Source organism: Aspergillus bombycis (assembly GCF_001792695.1).
Source record: "Aspergillus bombycis strain NRRL26010 chromosome Unknown contig00002, whole genome shotgun sequence".
NCBI lineage: Eukaryota > Fungi > Ascomycota > Eurotiomycetes > Eurotiales > Aspergillaceae > Aspergillus > Aspergillus bombycis.
In genome coordinates this window covers 161,478-178,276 of record NW_019170004.1, presented here as the reverse complement: position 1 = coordinate 178,276, position 16,799 = coordinate 161,478, and the positions used below count along the sequence as shown (strand labels likewise).

The following is a 16,799-nucleotide window of genomic DNA, read 5'->3' as shown; positions in this document are numbered from 1 at the left end:
AACTCAGCATGAAATCAACAGAATACCCCACTCCATAACAGCGTAAAAGTATTTCTCAGCACTGTTGTTTTTAACAATAAAAAAAATTATGAAGAAAAACAGATAAAGATAAAAAATAAAAAAAAGAGAACAACGGCGGATATAGTGGGGGTGTTCGTAAAACCCTCTTCTTTTCTTTTCTTTTTTTTTTCTTCTCCCGCTTTGTATTTTTATTTTCTCCCTTCTCTCCCCCTCTGTCATTTTCTCTTCCGCCACCGTCTTTAGAATAGAACTATAATACGAAGCTAGTGCGGCTTAAGAAAGTACTACTACTTAAGTATCTACTCGGTACGAATACAAGAAATACTACGGAGTATTGTCCGTACCATTCAAGCTAACACATACTAAGTTTCTTTTAGGATCATCCCGAAAGGCATCTCCGCCATTGACAAAAGCAATCGAACTTTCTCTTTCCCTCTGACATCTATTCATTTTTTTTTCTTTTTACTTCAACACCTTCGCTTGGTCTGCATTATTCTTCTTCCTTCTCTCTCGTTTCAGTCTTCTTTGTTAATCCCCTGGAGTTTCTGGTGTGGGTTGTCTTTCATCAACCTTCATAGCTGCCAAAAAGTAATTTGTTTGATTTAACGTTTATCAAGTGGACCCCAACCTCCTCTACAGTCGACCCATCAGCCGTCCTCCAGTTCTCCACGGTACATATCTCTCATCCACCCTTCGGCCGGCACCCTGAATTTCTTTCGCTTCTGGGCTGGTTTTGAATTGCTTGACTGCTATAATAGCTCTTCTTCTCGATGACGGCCTTTATGCACCGTATTTAGATTTCTGCTTCCCCGGTGTCTGACGATTGGGCCGGTCACATTAGGAGTACGGGACGCCTGCATTGTATATATCTGCAAAGCTCTAGAGGGCCTAGTGAGAGTCAGTGATACAGCTGCTCATGAAAATGGCTAGTCCTGTGACAGGTGAATACCCTCAGCCGGTTTCCCCTCCTCCGGTTTACCTTCGGTCTTCTCCGCCTCCTCCCCCTCCTCATCATGAGTTTACCTCTCCAACTATCTCCAAACGGCCATTGAGCATGAGCATTTCGCGGAAACCACCCCCGGCTGCTCCTGGAAATCGGGAACCCTTCGCTCCTTCTGTGAGGGTTGACGGGGATAGAGAGCAGCAAGTGCCGAATGCCGCAGCTGAGAACGATTACGATATACCACCTATACCCACCTCTGCGTTCGCTCACATGTCAATTGAAGATAGACCGCATACGCATACAAGAAGTTCTAGTGCTCAATTCCCGCCACGACGAGATTCGTATGCTGCCACACATGTTGGTGGAGCACCCATTCGTCATACGCCTGCCAGCAGTGGCTCTTGGTCGGTCGTAGATGCCCAGATCAAAGACGAACCGACCAATGTGGCAAAGACAAGCGATTCGTCATTGGATCAAGGTGCGCCAAGTGGTAGTCGGAATGCCTCATCGCGCGGTAGTTTGGATAGTGTGGTTCATGAACCAGAGACCTATGAACCTTTACACTACCATCACCGCCCATATGCTCCCGCAGCTGCGGCAGGATCAGCGGAGAATTTCGTCAGCACAACTGGCCATCTCACTGTGGGCAAACCTCGCAGACCGCACTCCACGTACTCTTTCGGATCGGACCTCGAGGGACGGAACGGGTCTCCTCATGCGTCTCCGTATCTTCACGCGCGCTCGTCGTCCAGTGCATCACCCGATGTTCGACCACTATCCTTCGTCGATCTCCTCAATACGCCGTACCCTCAACCAGGCCCTGCGCCAGTGCAACTTGGTAACGCACACCTCCGCTTATCTGTCGGGAACAATGCATCCTTGCTCAGCCATAAGCAAACTTTTGAGATGTATCTCGCCAATGTCAAGAAGACGGATAACCCAGCGATTCAATATGAATTTGCTGTTTTTATGGTCAATGCCATGTTGGACATGCCGGATGACGCACTAGAAGCGGGTGCGGCGGCCGTCTATGGTCGAAAGGAGCCGGAAATCACTCGATCAAGTCTACTCAAAGAAGCCAAGTCAATCCTGCAACGCTTGTCCGATCGCAGCTATCCATTTGCACAATATTACTTGGCTGACGGTTATGCATCGGGGCTGTTCAGTAAAGGTAAGGAGGACTACGATCGGGCGTTTCCCCTGTTTATAGCGGCTAGCAAGCACGGTCATATTGAAGCCTGTTACCGTACGGCGCTCTGCTACGAATTTGGGTGGGGAACCAGGGTTGAAGCGGCGAAAGCCCAACAATTTTATCGTCAAGCCGCATCAAAAAACCATCCGGGTGCCATGATGCGTATGGCAAAGGCTTGCCTGGCGGGTGATATGGGCCTCGGCAAGCGGTATCGAGAAGGCATCAAGTGGATGAAACGTGCCACAGAATCTGCCGACTCACAGTACAATTCTGCCCCTTATGAACTGGGTTTGCTGCACGAAGAGGGATACGGTGACGATGTTTTCCCGGATCCTTCCTATGCAGCACAGCTCTTTACGAAGTCGGCAGATTTGGGACACGTCGAGGCAAACTATCGCCTTGGGGATGCTTATGAGCATGGCAAACTGAGTTGCCCTCGTGATCCCGCCCTGAGCATTCACTTCTATACCGGAGCTGCGCAGGCAGGTCATCCATTGGCAATGATGGCTCTCTGTGCATGGTATTTGGTTGGTGCTGAGCCTGTGCTGGAGAAAGATGAGGGTGAGGCGTACGAATGGGCAAAGCGGGCAGCAGAAACCGGTACGTGGCGTTGGACTGAAGCTCAAAGCCGTTACTAATTGCCACATGTGCCAGGGCTGGCGAAAGCACAGTATGCGGTGGGATATTTTACCGAAATGGGTATTGGCTGTCGTCGTGACATTCTGGCAGCCAACGTCTGGTACGTACAAGCGGCTGACCAGGGCGATGCTCGAGCGACGCAGCGGATTGCCGCCATCCGAGCTGCTTCAGATGGAGTGGATCCAGCACAAGCTGCTATGAACAGCCGTGGACAAAAGGGCAAAAAGGGTATGTTCCCGATTTCATCTTGACGACTTAAACCGGGGCTTGTTGCTAATTGGACGGGAAACAGAAGGCGGAAAGACAAAACGATTTGGCATTTTTTGAGACACGTTACGAAACAGCTTTACATTGAGTTCTGCATTGCATATCATTTAACTCGCCTCTTACCGCGCGACACTTACTGGAATAATACATAATGGCAGCGACACTCTTGTGACAATGTTTTATTTGATTTTCACCGAATTTTGCATATTCTCCATGAGCTTTTGGCATTGGTTTCTCTTCGTATATAGTTCCGTCCGACTGTTCTGGGAACGGCTTATGTTTTTGTACGCGATAGCGTTCCATTCTATGTTACATGTTCATCTATGAGAAGTTCGCTTCACTACATTATGAGACATCAGAACATATGGGAGTCCTGGATTTACTCTAAAGTCGTCCTGTTGCAATATTTCGTACTGCTCGATCTGCGCATCGTGTGGTTTATTTGACGGCGTATTGGATCTATTCAAAACACTAATGAATCGGTTCAGTTTCTTTCTACGGACTTACCTTACATACTTCCCTTTGAGCTCTACAGGTCGGGTTGATATGAGTGCGGTTGAAGCTTGACTGTGTCGAAAATCGGTGACGTCATCCAGCGCAGTGTTTCGGATTCGTCACGCAAAAGTCTAGCCGGCCGAAGAGCGTCAATGATTGATCAAAAGCAAACAGAAATGTTGCTAAGATTATCTTCCGACGGTCCACACTGGACTGAGACGTCACGTCACGATCCTGAAGCAGTGGATCCCTAGCAGCTCAGCAATAACCAGCAACTGAACATTTGGATGTATCAGCCAACCACATGCTAACGGTTCCTCCTAAAACCCCTGAGATAATAACGGTGGTCACGGTGTACCTGCATTGACCGCGACTTGGAACTCCTGTCCATCTTTCCCTATTTTTCGATTTTCTCATAGACGATCCCTACCCCATGGAGGCCGACTCATCCCTTACACACACCGACAGACGCAGTAACAATCAGCCGATGCCAAGAAATACCCTCGCGAACTATTAGGCCTCAGGGTGCAGATCGACTCCGCAGATAGAGATGAGCGAGCTGTCACTTGCTGAAACCAGTTGGGCCTTGCCCCACGGGCCAATGGCTTGCAGCAACCTTGGAGTGAGTTGTTGTTGTTGTTGTTGATCGCGCGTTTCACGCCCCTCGGGGCTGCAGGCTTCTAAATATATTCGGTTGGAGAGGCTGGCGGCTGTTTCCACAGCTGCGCTCCATGGAGGATTAATTTTTCTCCTTGTATAAAGAGAAGGCGGATCCTATCCGGGGTTTTTGTTTTGACTTTCCTTCCTCCCTCTCATTTGGACCTGTAGATTGAGTCAGTCTTTGCACGATTTTCCGGCCTCGTGCTCGTTTGGTATGTTTGCTTCATTCCAACCAACCTCCTCCAACCCTAATTTGACCCAAGGGATGATGACCCAACGGGTAATGATGATAATAAGCTAACCAGCTGTCGCAATTAATAGATACCAACCATCTGTCTACCGATCTATCCACTTCATCCCAATCGATTCAATATGCGTTTCCTCGCTGTTTTCGCTCTCATGGCCAGTGTCGTTGTGGCCAGACCTGCTGAAGCTAACATTCAGGCATCATGCCAGGGTGTATGTCTCCTAGTCCTATCGCCATTGAATGTATTCTTTACATTCACTGGATTTACCCAACCCCTGTCACGGCGCTTGCATGCTAATATGGTCGGAAATTGAAGGTTGGCGACTACTGCAATAACAATGGCACCGCCGGGCCCTTCTCGTGCTGCACACCTCTCAAGTGTGGAAATAACTTCGTAAGTTGCCAATGCTATCACGTCAGGAGCAAGAATGGAATGTGGAGGAGAACTAATACCTGAATTGACAGTCGTGCCAACACCCTTATTAAACATTGTGAATAACGCATACAAGGACAACCTTGCTTGCACAGATACGTCGGACCTATAGAATGGATGTGAATCGAGATGGATGGCTGAATTGAATTGAACAGGGGCCATTACCTTTGTATTTACTACTTAATACTTGTCAATATATACCTTCTTTAACCTATCAGATTTGCTGTGAATGCAGAGTGCGATAGAATTCAGGGAATATTACCTCATTCTACATGGGCCGAATGTGAATCCATATGCAGCCGTCACATATAATAACAATCCATCGCCCTGGCGATGCTGGAAATCCTTTTTCTTTGTTCAATGATCGCAGAACCTAGTCACGTCAAACTCTTCTTCAAAGAAAACTCCTTGAGACAACGAGAGCAACCGCCTTGACCCAACCTCAGGGTCATCTACATCTACTATCATCATACATATTCCTCTCTCTTTTATCTACTATCTCCTCTCTTCTTTAGTTGAACATCCACGCAGAAGCATCCCATCTGCAGAAGGAGCGTAGCACACGCACATGTGCTTGTGTATGTCATGCTCATGCAACAGAATACCGCTCCCAGGGCCAGCTCTGCCCCAGCCAAACATCATCATCATCATCCACACAGACACTCTGCATCCTCTCAACTAGAAGACCTATCGCACTTTGGCTTAGGGACCACAGGCATGACCTCACTTGATGAGAATCGACTGAAACACATGTGGCATTTAGCCTCCAGCACGGTCTCAGAGTCAACTGAGACCTGTCTCAAAGCCGCAGGTATATGCTCTATCTAGCCCCTCTAGAGTAAGAGAACGACTCTGGAACCCGATTCCAAAGCTCCAGGGTTAGCGCGACCACTAGAACCCCTCTATACTTTCCCCTTTCGAGGGGAGGGTGGGGGGGACTTTAAGCGCCCAAACATGGCAAAGTTCGAAAGGATAATTGGGGCCAGGGGCACCACCTGCGGAAAGCTACTTTTCACGATTCGATTAAAACGAGACCAAAACGTACTCATAGCTCCTATATTGGGTAGAAATATTAGCCACGTCATAAGCGACTAGAGGTGACCCCGGAAACACGATTTGTGCCGCTCTGTTATCTCCGATTTACTTATCTTTGCTGCAAGGGGGGTAGATCGGTTCAACCCCTGCCATCGACATAGTCAATATCCGTGATCCTTTCAGGCAGGCCCTATAATACCTCCTAGATATCCCTTGACGGAGTTCCTCGACTTTTTGTGTCTAGAAACAACCGGGAACGAGGCAAAAGGAAACTACCAACCGGCTACAACACTACTACTCCGTACTGATACACATTTTATATATCGCCATGACTACAGTGGGCTATATAATTTGTACATGTGTCGCACCTTGGTCTATGCGCATCTTTGGTGAAACGAATCACTATTCAGTTGTACACTGAACGATGCAAGAGATGCCACCACAATCCTTCGTGGTGGTGATAGGCACTTACTCGTGCTTCGGCTATCATACAGCCGCATACATTTAACACATCGCCTGCTACATAGGAAAACTATGTTGGGAGCCCAGGGCTTCCTATCAACCATACATACCCATCAGTAACCATGGTTCTGCGGCTAGATCCAACACTCAATGCAAGCTCTATCATTCCGGAGTTAATCAGGAGGTACTGGAGATGCTTATACAACCTTCGACAGATATTCCCTACTTAACACAAATGCAATTAGCATTAGGTGCAAGTCAAGGCGCCGCATACGATGTCGGACATCTGGAGTGCTAATCATAGTACCTGGAGCATACGCGTATAATGCATTTTGGTTCGAAAGGGAGTCAATGCGTCGTGGTCGAGAGCCTTTCTGTCCAAAGAAGAACTCCGGCTTTAACTTTGTGTTATATAGTTCGGATGTTCCATATAAGAAATGACACCCGTTAGCAGGGCCTTGGATTCTACATGCTCAGGCCCCAGATGAGGAATGGAAAGCCGACTAGAACAAACACCCGCCACTGCCGCGGTGACTATATCAACCCACGAAGTTGATTCTTTTGATCTCAAGCACACCAAGTGATCATGGCCAGTCATAGCTTATCCGGTGTTCAATCACCTACAGAAGGATCACCATAGCTGACTTAAGGCAAGTCCTCCCAAAGGATAATATTAGGAGGAACGGGAAGCGCAGGATCAGGATCAGGATTGGATCCCCCAGGAAGGTGAACTGTTTTCTGACCCACCAGCTCCAACAAAAGACCATCCTTAGCGGACCGGGGGTGGTTAGCTACAGAACTACATCGTAATCAGGGATACTACGAATTTCGCAACCACTACCGTCTATCGTTCTATGATGGGGTGACTATCGATATGGCCAATATTACAGATGCGGCCCCCGGATTAACTTCCAACCATATATGACCTGATATCTAATGTCTCCTTATCAGATATTCTCTATGGGTACGAGATGCGGCCTTAAACATGGGCCGTTCCTAAGCAGACGCGCGGGACGCTCTCCTGGTCTCATGTGTCCCTGCGCTGTTCGTTAGACGCTGGCTCTGAAGGATCGGATGGAGGCATTTTGCAAGTAGGATAGCCGTTGCCGGTATTGAAGGTACCTTTCTTGATATAGAGCTAGCTAGCTCGCTCTCTATCCGCATCTATACCGCCATGGGAAATATAGTGATGCTTAGTGATAGTTCCCTCCCGAGACTAACTATCACCTCATCAAGTGTCGACCCGTTCAATGAGTCACTTAATCAATATTCTATTAACTTGTTGGAGCCTAGCAGTATCAATCCATTGCTCTGTGCCCACTTATCTAAAATGCTTCTCTCCATGCATCGACTCTTCAATAACCAAACACTTAAGCGACCAGCGGGGGAGATTGGGAAAAATCGTCAGTGTGGCCGCGAATCACACGCTCAGTCTCAGCATATGTTATCTGAGATAGCTTAGGAATTGTTCCACTGTTCACTTCTCAATTCCACGCGGTGGGTCTTGCTAGACCTCTCGCATGACTCCGACATCGACGAGAGTGGTTGGTTCGATAGGGGAACGAACCTTTTTGACAGACGAGTCGCGGCTTGGGAATGGGGATCCCAGTAAATTGCTCCTATATGGAGCTTTATTACTGTACCCTGGTTGATAAACCTATGCTTGTGATGGGGCTGTTCCCGGTGGGAAACCCCATCAATCAACATGTGTTCGCGGGTATGGGAAATTTTTACTCGGAGTATTAACGGGAGGAGTAGTAATTGCTTCGAGATGTGTAGTTATTCTGCACCCGAACAGGACTGCTAGTTATCCACCGCCCACTTATAGTTAACTACAGCCAGGTAATACCCCAAAATCACTGCTTATACTAATCTAGTAACTTAATAAATATCACCAAAATACTAGATATGGCCTCGGTAGATGCTCTGTATATACCCCATATCAAATTTTGTCCTGGCCTAAATGTCGGGCGGTGTAATAGAAGGGTTCAAATATTTTTGTAACGTCACTGTAGGCTTATGACGGTTCGAGGCACTTTGCGACACGCTCTTACCTTCCTCTACTCACGCACCTTCCTAACGGATTCCCTTATCATGGACGCCCAGTCATTTCCTTCTGCAGTTCTTGACTCCCTTTTCCCCCCTCACGAAACCACTTCTACCACGTCCGACCAGTCCACCGAACAACATAGCATGCCTACTCCAGAACCGACTTTCGAACTCATTAAACGCCAGCTAGACGCCGATATCCAAGCTGGCCGGACGGGGTACCGGGAGTTCTGCGACATCAGTGAGGACATCTTCCATCAGATCCAGGGACAGCAATCTTCAACAACAAGACGCCTACACTGCGTTTACAACTTCGAGAAGCACTTGCTCCGTGTTCGAATGCCCAATGAGGCCCACGAAGATGTCGCCCTTCAGCTCCACAGCCTCATTGACCTCAAGCTCAATGCTGAGGGCCTGATGTACACCGCGTGCACCCCCACCCTGTCGCCCACCGTCAGACTTGGCAATATTGCTCTGCAGCCAGATGGAGCTTGGCGCCCACGGGGAAGGAAGGACTGGACAGTCTGTGTCCAGGTGGGGGATTCAGAAAGTGAACGCGAGCTTTTGCTCGACGCTCGACGCTGGGTTGAGGATGATGGCTCGCTGTTTAAGATTTGCCTCATAGCGAAGATCAAGAGACTTCCTGAAGAGATCGAAATTAGTATTATACAGTCTTCCCCTTTCCGTGCTCGAATTCTCCAGAGCAACCACACTTCTGCTATGCTTATAGCAAGTGCCAAGATTATCCGCCATCATCCTGGTCCTGTGGTCGAGTTCCAGGATCACAGAAACCCTACCAACACGCTGATGGCCCTTCGATTTCCTATCGTCGCATTCGCCGGGCCCCAACCTCCGACTGGAGTTCAAGTCAACTTAGGGGGTGATATTGTGCTTACAGGACAGGAACTAGCGGAAATTGGACGGAGACACTGGGTTCCGGAATTTAACTACTGACAGTGACAACGCACTTCTTTAGTTCTGTTCTTCCTCTCTGTTTCACTGCTCTAGCTCTATACTTTAGTTTTATTAGTAGATATACCTATAATAGCAGTGCTTATTTCTGTAGCTTCTTGCCCTTTATCAGACTTAGGAATATTTCTGTTTAGCCAGATGGACGCTAGGGCTCTCTGGAAAGTGAAGACTAGACACTGCACGTGCAGGTTAGGGACTCGGAAAGTTAAGGCTAGCTTTTACTCGACGCTCGACGCTGGATCGAGTATAGCGACTTGTATTTCAAGATATAAGTTATCGTAACAAGATCCCGCCTACCTGCAATTCTTCCTCTTCTTGTCTGACTCGAATACTCCGGACTAAATACACTTCTGCTATGCTCATGACAAGTGCAAAGATCATCCGATCCTGTTGTCCAGTTCCAAGATCACAAATTCTCCCCCCACATTTTGACAGAGATTCGACTTTATATTAGTCTCTCGATTTAGCTGGAGAAATCGCGCTGAGTGGCACACACCCGAGTTGAAGGGAGGGAGAGAAGGAGAGAAGTCGAAAAGGCGAGGTCGGGTCTTTTATATCAGGGAGAGGGTTACATGACAGTGTATTGGGGCGCTAAGCCGAGCACGGCAAAACTAACCACATCTAGTAATTCACAGGTCCCTACATTACTCGAGCAAAATCCTACAAAAGAACGACGGGCTACACAGAAGAAAATTACAGATCGTATCATAGATTAGCACATGTACAAACAAAGAAAACAGAATGCTCCAGGAGATCGACACATGAAATAGAAGGTTATATCTACTCAATTCAAGTATATGGGGAAGAAAAAAAAGTTAATAAAAGCTGTCGGTATTTCCGAGACAGGCAGAACGAAAAAAAACTCCAAGCCTTAAATATCCTTAACTATAGACATCCAGGGGATCATTTAGTTGAACTGGGTGATGCAACCCCAGTAGCGCTCGACGTCGAACTCGCCGGCATCCTTCCAGAGGTCGTTGGAGTAGGAGAAGAAAACGGACTGGGAGCCGACCTCCTCAACGAGAGCCTTGATAGCGGCGGCCTGCTGGGCGGTACCGGGGACGGCCTTGCCGTTGGCGTTACCCTGGCTGGGCCAGCCGGTCTCAAGGTTGATCACGTCCTTGTTGCAGACGGCCTCAAGGTCCTTGATCTGGGCACGGACGAAGGTACCGGCCTGTTCGGCGGTAACATCGGCGTTGAAGAAGGGGTGGAGGTTAGCACCAAGGATGTCAACGGCACCGCACAGAGCGCTGCCAGACTGCTGCCAGACGTTGATGGGCTCGGTGGTGGTGACCTGACCCGAGTAGCCAGAGGCCTGGAAGGAGGACTTGCAAGAGGAGATGAAGCCAGCGAGGCTGGAAGCATCGGTGTAACCGTTCTGGATGGCCTCGTTACCGACGACGACAAGGGTGACCAGATCCCACTGAGCCCACTTGGTGATGGCAGTGACCTGCTCCTGGGCACCGCTGATACCGGTGCTGGAGATGAAGACGCCAATGATCAACTTGAGGCCGTTCTGACGGGCAGCCTCACCGATGTACTCGAGACCGTTGCAGTCAGTGGAGTAGACACGGACGTGGGTGAAGCCCTTCTGCTTGATCACGGCAATATCCTTGATGACCTGGTCCTTGGACTGGCAGCCACCCTCGTTGGTGTAAGGAGAGTAGGTCATACCCATCTGCTGGCCGCTGACGCCGGTGGGGACAGGGGTGGCAGAGCTGCTGGCGCTAGCGCTGCTGGAAGCGACGGCGGAAGTGGTGGAGGGGGCAGCAGTGGTGGTCACAGGAACAGCCGAGGTGGGGGGAGCAACGGGGGTGGAGGTGGGCTCGGTCATTGCCAGTGAAGGGGCAGACGTAGGTGTAGTCGGTGCGGGTCACAGTCACGGTCTGCTCAGGCTGGGTGTAGGTGCCAGGGGTGATGGTGGCAGGAGTGGGGTAGACCACGACGGTGCTGGTGGGCACGTAAGTGGTGGTGGGAGCAATGGTGTAGGTACCAGCGCTGGGGCAGACATAGGTGGTGGTGTAGATCTTGCTGGTGACAGTGGAACCGCTGGGCTCAACGGTAGCAACGGGGCAGGTGACGGTGGTCGCGGTCGAGACAACAGTGGTCACACCACCGAAGGTGTGAGAACCGCTGGGCAGCTCAGTGGTAGTAGCACCGCAGACGGTGGTGGTGTCTCGCACGGTGACGGTGGTGGCGGGGATGGTGTAGATACCGGTGGAGGAGAAGCTGGTCACTCCAGGGGTGGGGAGAGGGGACTCGGAAGTCGCAGGGACGGCGGGAGTAGAAGCTTCAGGGGTTCCAGCCGGCGAGGAGGCCTCAGGGGTGCCAGGGACGCCGCCAGTGGGGGTTTCAACACCGGTGGCATCAACACCAGGAGTGGTGACCACGGTGACGGTGGCGGTGCTGGTGGAGTGGAGGGTGGTGACGGCCTCGGAGGTCACGACGCTGCTCTCGCCGCTGGGGACACTGGGGACGCTGGGAACGCTGGGGACCTCAGAGCTGCTGCTGCTGGGCTCAGGAGCCGGGGTGTTGATGGGGATCACTGCGGATGACGATTAGTCCCAATCCCACTGGATTCATACGACATCAACCTGGGTGACTTACGGGTGGGAGGGCCAGTGATGGTGATGACCTTGGTGGTGCATTCGCAGTTCTCATCGCCCTCGGCGGGAACCTCAGGCTGATAAGCGCGGTTGTGGTGGAAAGACTCATGGCCATGACGACGCATGTGGGCGACATCAGCCATCGCGGTACCGGCGACGGCAGCCGCGGCGGCCAAGAAAGCACCCCTCATGTTGGATAGAATGTAAATTCAAGGATGGAATTGGGTATAACGAATGAGTGCCCGCTGAAAGAGTGAAGCGGTGGTCAAACAAGTTGGTCCGAAAGATAAGGAGGGGAGGGGGCACACGGCCTCTTCTACTTGATATAGATGGAGAGAAATTCTTCGAACGAACCCGAACAAGAGAAGGAGAGAAAGAAGGGAAAGAACGAAAACAAAAGCGACGGGAAAGGAAGGGAAGAAAAAGGTCACTGTACCAGGGGGGGCGACACAGCACGGGCTCACCATGACTGGAGAGAACGCCACGAGTCTAGCCAACCGTAGGCAAAAGGGGCTCATCCACTTGGCACCAGAAATTTCCCAAGACGGACAGAAATCAATTCATGCTGGCGGTGTGAATTTCCACTAGTCAGGCACCAAATGTCCGCTATTGGTGGCCCGGTTCCTGATGGTCAGGGTGACCCGGTTTGTGTTGTCCAGTGGTTGTCCGCACGGCTCGGGTAGAAGTGGAGGTCATTCCCTCGGATTGGTGAGCCAGACTTAGGCTAGTACTAATTCCTGAATGAATTGTGTTTTTTTACTAGGCGTTGTTTTCTCTTTGGGAAACAGAGGACTGGTCAGGTCTGCTGCTCTTCGTGGCAGGCGGCCATTGCGTCCCTCCTGCCAACTTACTCAGCTTGGAACTGCCTTGTCTCACTCCAGCCTTTCTTTCTACGGCTCCCATCAGTCCCTGTCGACCGTTGAGACACACTACTGTTAGTCAGTATCCTTATGGGGCCAGCCCATTCAGCCAGCCGCAGCGGGATTTGGGGGTGGCTGCCCCAAGTCATCTCAGTCCTCCTTTGATACTGAGGAAAAAGTGACCCAGACAGATACTAAACATAGGAGGTGTCACGGCAATGGGAAATTAGGGAAAGACATCCATCAATGACCCGAGTTCCAGTCGAGGCTGTCACCCACCTAAAGTCAATCTACGATCCAATCGCATTTCTTCCGTAATTTGTCCAGGGAAGAATCCAATGCCAGGCAAACACACACCCCAGAATCGAATCCAGCAGAGAGACTGAATGACCGCCAACTGCAAGGAACGAATCGAACCAAACGTCCCCGCCAAGGTGGGGCCTCTCGAACTTTGGGTCCATCTGAAACAGGAAGGACTTAAGCCAATCCCTCCTTGATTCGGCCTTCTCATTGGACTGCATCATGAGCTTTAATTTCCGGGCCCCATAATGTTTAGGCATTACCCAACTGGTACGTACAGAATTACTTATTTCATGGATCAGGGGGGGTTGGCCCTCAGCCTCAGTTATTTTTATACGTGGTTCATGAATGTCCAGAATTGTTTCTCACGTTGCCGAAGTGGCAATTTGACGATGAAACCGAGGGTAAGCTGACATCATCAGGGTACAGCCATGCATAGTAAAATAGATGAAACCGAGAAGAGGAGTACACCCGTTAATCAATGCCGGGGGCCGTTGTGTGCTCACACTGGAGCGAAAAAGTAAAAATCAAAAAAAAAAAACACATCAAAAAGGCTAGACTGATCACATAAGCAGCACCAGCAGTCGATCTCAAATTCCAGATCACTTGCCAAATGGAGTCTTTTTTCTTGTTTCTGCCGATCCCTTCTTCTTTCTTTTCATCCTCTTCTTTTCAAGATAAAATCCGGAGTAACACCGGGGGGGGCAGCTGGCACCACTTCATTTCATTCTGAAGAAACCTTCCCTTTTCTCGCGTTTGATAGTGCGGTTGATCGCTACGGAAAATGCCGACAAATCCGAGACCAGACTGAGTCAAGTCTTGGTTTTATGACCAGTCAGAAGCCAGCAGAGGGACTTGGCTTATGGAGAATGTCCAGCCTAGTCTCAAGAACGGTCCTGTCATGGATCTCCTCGTGCAGTTGCCCCTGATCTGGATATCACGGCCTGTTTCTCTTTATTTTTTTCATGCGGTCGACGAAGGATAAATAAAATCGATGTTCGCCGTCCCGCGCAGGATGGACGGTCCACGTATATTCTCTCTCAACACGAAGAGAAAACGCAACTAGAAATAGAGCAATCCTTCCCTCTCCGCTCCTATGTTGATCGGATGGCAGTGCTGGCCGGTGAACACATAATCAAATCCATCCCCCTTTTCCCTCTCTCCTGGTACGGTCCAGACATACTTCAATAGCATGCATAGTTTAAATTCCTGACCCAATTATTCGCCATTGTATCCTACAATCGGGAAAGTTGCCCTATTACCTGATCAATGGCATGATATCAAGTAACCCCTGAATCTAATACTAGTAGTATTCTATTCTTCCAGTCTTGATAACATCTGACGGTTCATGAGATACAGTCAGCATCGAAATCCTACCCCGCACATGGAATGTCGTCCAGTCCATGCGGCGATGATTGGCACATGGCACATACCGCTGACGTAGTTGAGGCAGTGAGCGATGTTGATCCACGTTATCAGATCAGATCGGTCGCCAACATTCCATCCCACAGCCTTGCATAGATAGACCTTTCAAACCAGCCTTACGTGACATGGGGACATATATCCAAGCTGATTATAACAGCACGTTCATACTCTCTATATACAACTCTATTAACCCTATGATTCATACATCCATGCATCTATCCAAAACACATCTACTCACTACGATGTCCAACAACAACAACAACAACAACAACACCACCACCACCACCACCGCATCTACAAAGCTGAGAAAGGCTATTGTTTTTTTTATATAAAAAAATAGAACATGACCATCCTCCAAAACCCCCATCTCCCTCCACCTAAAGAGCTCCCCAAACTTGCCCACCGAATACATAATCCATAACCAGCAAAAGGTACCCCGAAATCCTTGAGGGATCCTCCTCCTCCTTACGTTTTTCTTCCTTTTTTCTTGATTTATCTGATTCTGTAGATGGACTAGGAGATGAAGAGCTGGAATTACAGTGCTCGATGCAGGGCTTGTGGGCTAAGGTGTGCTTTTGCAGGGTCGAGGGTAGTTTCTGTGAAGTAGGAGGACTTGACGGTGAGTCGGTTGGTGTATATTATGGGGGTCATGGATGCTGGATTTAGTGAGCAAAAGACTACTTGAGGTGGCTTCTATTGTTGTGTGCTGAGAGGGCCGGTGAGTTAATGTAGAGTATCTCTTTCCCTCTCTCGCTCGCTTGCTGAGATTAACAGCAGTATAGATAAATCTCGTAGTCATTGGCGATTAAAGTCCAAGGTTAGAGTGCATATTTGCCCCGGTTGGATTAGTAAATCACTGGATGTATCTCTGAACAAAGGCAAGACATCCTTATCGAGTACCTCTGCATAAACCAATGCGGGACAAGCACCCTTAGGACCATCTAGGTATTGAAACGACGCTGGTCTGAAGTAAACAAGACCTAAAAATTACCTCCAAAGCCATCATAGCACAAAACAATGGTTATCAAATTAATATCTCATAAATGCATCACGCTAGTCAAAAAGCAACACAACCGATGAAAGAAACCCAGCACGTCAAATCCAAGATAAAACTCCAATCCAATCTGAAAACTCCAAGTCCTCATTGATTAGGAGACCGATAGCCAAGACCGGTGATTCTAAAACAAGCCAACCATTAGCGACACAAGCCACACGAGCTGGAGAGTGGAGAGATAGAGGGTTTGGAAGATTTCAAGAGAGATGAGAGTTTCCGGCGTAGTATACTGTACCGACTACCATTCCGGAATAGGATATACTAACCTACTCCACAGAAGCCCTATAAGGCCTGGCTGTTCGTTGGCGGCTGAGCGCTTCGCCCATCCATTGTCGACGTTGTAGTGCTTGACGTCTTGGAGGCCGGCAAAGAGGCCTCGTCCGGCTGTTGCTTGCTATAGATCGAGTCAGTATTTATTAGAGGCTTCAATAAAAGCCTATAAATGAAGATAGACGGGATCAGAATAGACATACGCGAGCCTGAGCCTGGTTCTTGACCCAAAGGTCTGCACCAAAGTCGTTTTGGAGACGAGCGGCTGCTGATGCTTTAGACATGTTGTCTTGTGGATTTTGTCCGATGGATTCGGTGGATGGTAGTAGAGGATAGGGTAGGGCAAATCAAATAACCCAGGAGATTTTCCGCGTAAGGGACAAGATAGTAGTCGCTGTAAGATCTCAAGGCTCACTTTGTTATGTTGTGATGATGATGAGGAGGAATAGATACCAAGCCCATCCATGCTCCAACCCCTTATATACCCAACATACCTGTCCACCATCCATCGACCACCCAAGCCTCTCACCATTCATGATGCCACATCTCAACACCATGGACGCAACGCTGTTCCGGATCCGAATGGCATCACCTTACCAACCGCGGCTGAGAACCAAGCCCCCGGGTTCCTGGCGGTATACTTTCTATGGACACCTGAGAAGTAGATTGGGCATATGATATCGGGAGGATTCGTTATACTGGTAGGTGCGCGTCCAATAGGGCTTGTGATTATTGGTCGCGGCCGGTGGAAAAGGATTGCAGTGTGTGGTATGACATTTGGGTGGTGGTGTGGTTGGTTTCATTAGGGTGCGGCGGGTGGCATGATCCGTGGCTACTTTCGGTAGGGTTCATGTTGGATTGGGTGGTTC

The 16,799-nt window shown here is 49.3% G+C and overlaps 5 protein-coding genes across 5 annotated transcripts; 3 read left to right on the top strand and 2 right to left on the bottom strand.

Moving 5' to 3' along the window:
• Positions 1-937: 937 nt before the first annotated feature.
• On the top strand, positions 938-3,122 carry chs3 (putative chitin synthase activator (Chs3); the record flags this gene model as incomplete). The annotated part of the gene is made up of 3 exons (XM_022527606.1): positions 938-2,756; positions 2,811-3,023; positions 3,088-3,122. The coding sequence occupies 3 exons, from the start codon at positions 938-940 to the stop codon at positions 3,120-3,122; spliced, it is 2,067 nt and encodes a 688-aa protein (XP_022394421.1).
• Positions 3,123-4,589: 1,467 nt separating this feature from the next.
• Positions 4,590-4,879, top strand: ABOM_000475 (uncharacterized protein; the record flags this gene model as incomplete). The annotated part of the gene is made up of 2 exons (XM_022527605.1): positions 4,590-4,706; positions 4,781-4,879. Coding segments are annotated over 2 exons (216 nt in total), but the record flags the coding sequence as incomplete, so codon positions are not given.
• A 3,534-nt stretch (positions 4,880-8,413) lies between these two features.
• ABOM_000474 (uncharacterized protein) lies at positions 8,414-9,397 on the top strand (the record flags this gene model as incomplete). The annotated part of the gene is made up of 1 exon (XM_022527604.1): positions 8,414-9,397. One exon carries the CDS (start codon positions 8,414-8,416, stop codon positions 9,395-9,397), a length of 984 nt encoding a protein of 327 aa, XP_022394423.1.
• A 925-nt stretch (positions 9,398-10,322) lies between these two features.
• Positions 10,323-12,212, bottom strand: btgE (putative cell wall glucanase (Scw11); the record flags this gene model as incomplete). Its single annotated transcript, XM_022527603.1, has 3 exons — positions 10,323-11,240; positions 11,293-11,960; positions 12,023-12,212. 3 exons carry the CDS (start codon positions 12,210-12,212, stop codon positions 10,323-10,325), a joined length of 1,776 nt encoding a protein of 591 aa, XP_022394426.1.
• Positions 12,213-15,701: 3,489 nt separating this feature from the next.
• On the bottom strand, positions 15,702-16,214 carry ABOM_000472 (uncharacterized protein; the record flags this gene model as incomplete). The annotated part of the gene is made up of 3 exons (XM_022527602.1): positions 15,702-15,784; positions 15,931-16,054; positions 16,134-16,214. The coding sequence occupies 3 exons, from the start codon at positions 16,212-16,214 to the stop codon at positions 15,702-15,704; spliced, it is 288 nt and encodes a 95-aa protein (XP_022394425.1).
• Positions 16,215-16,799: the final 585 nt, after the last annotated feature.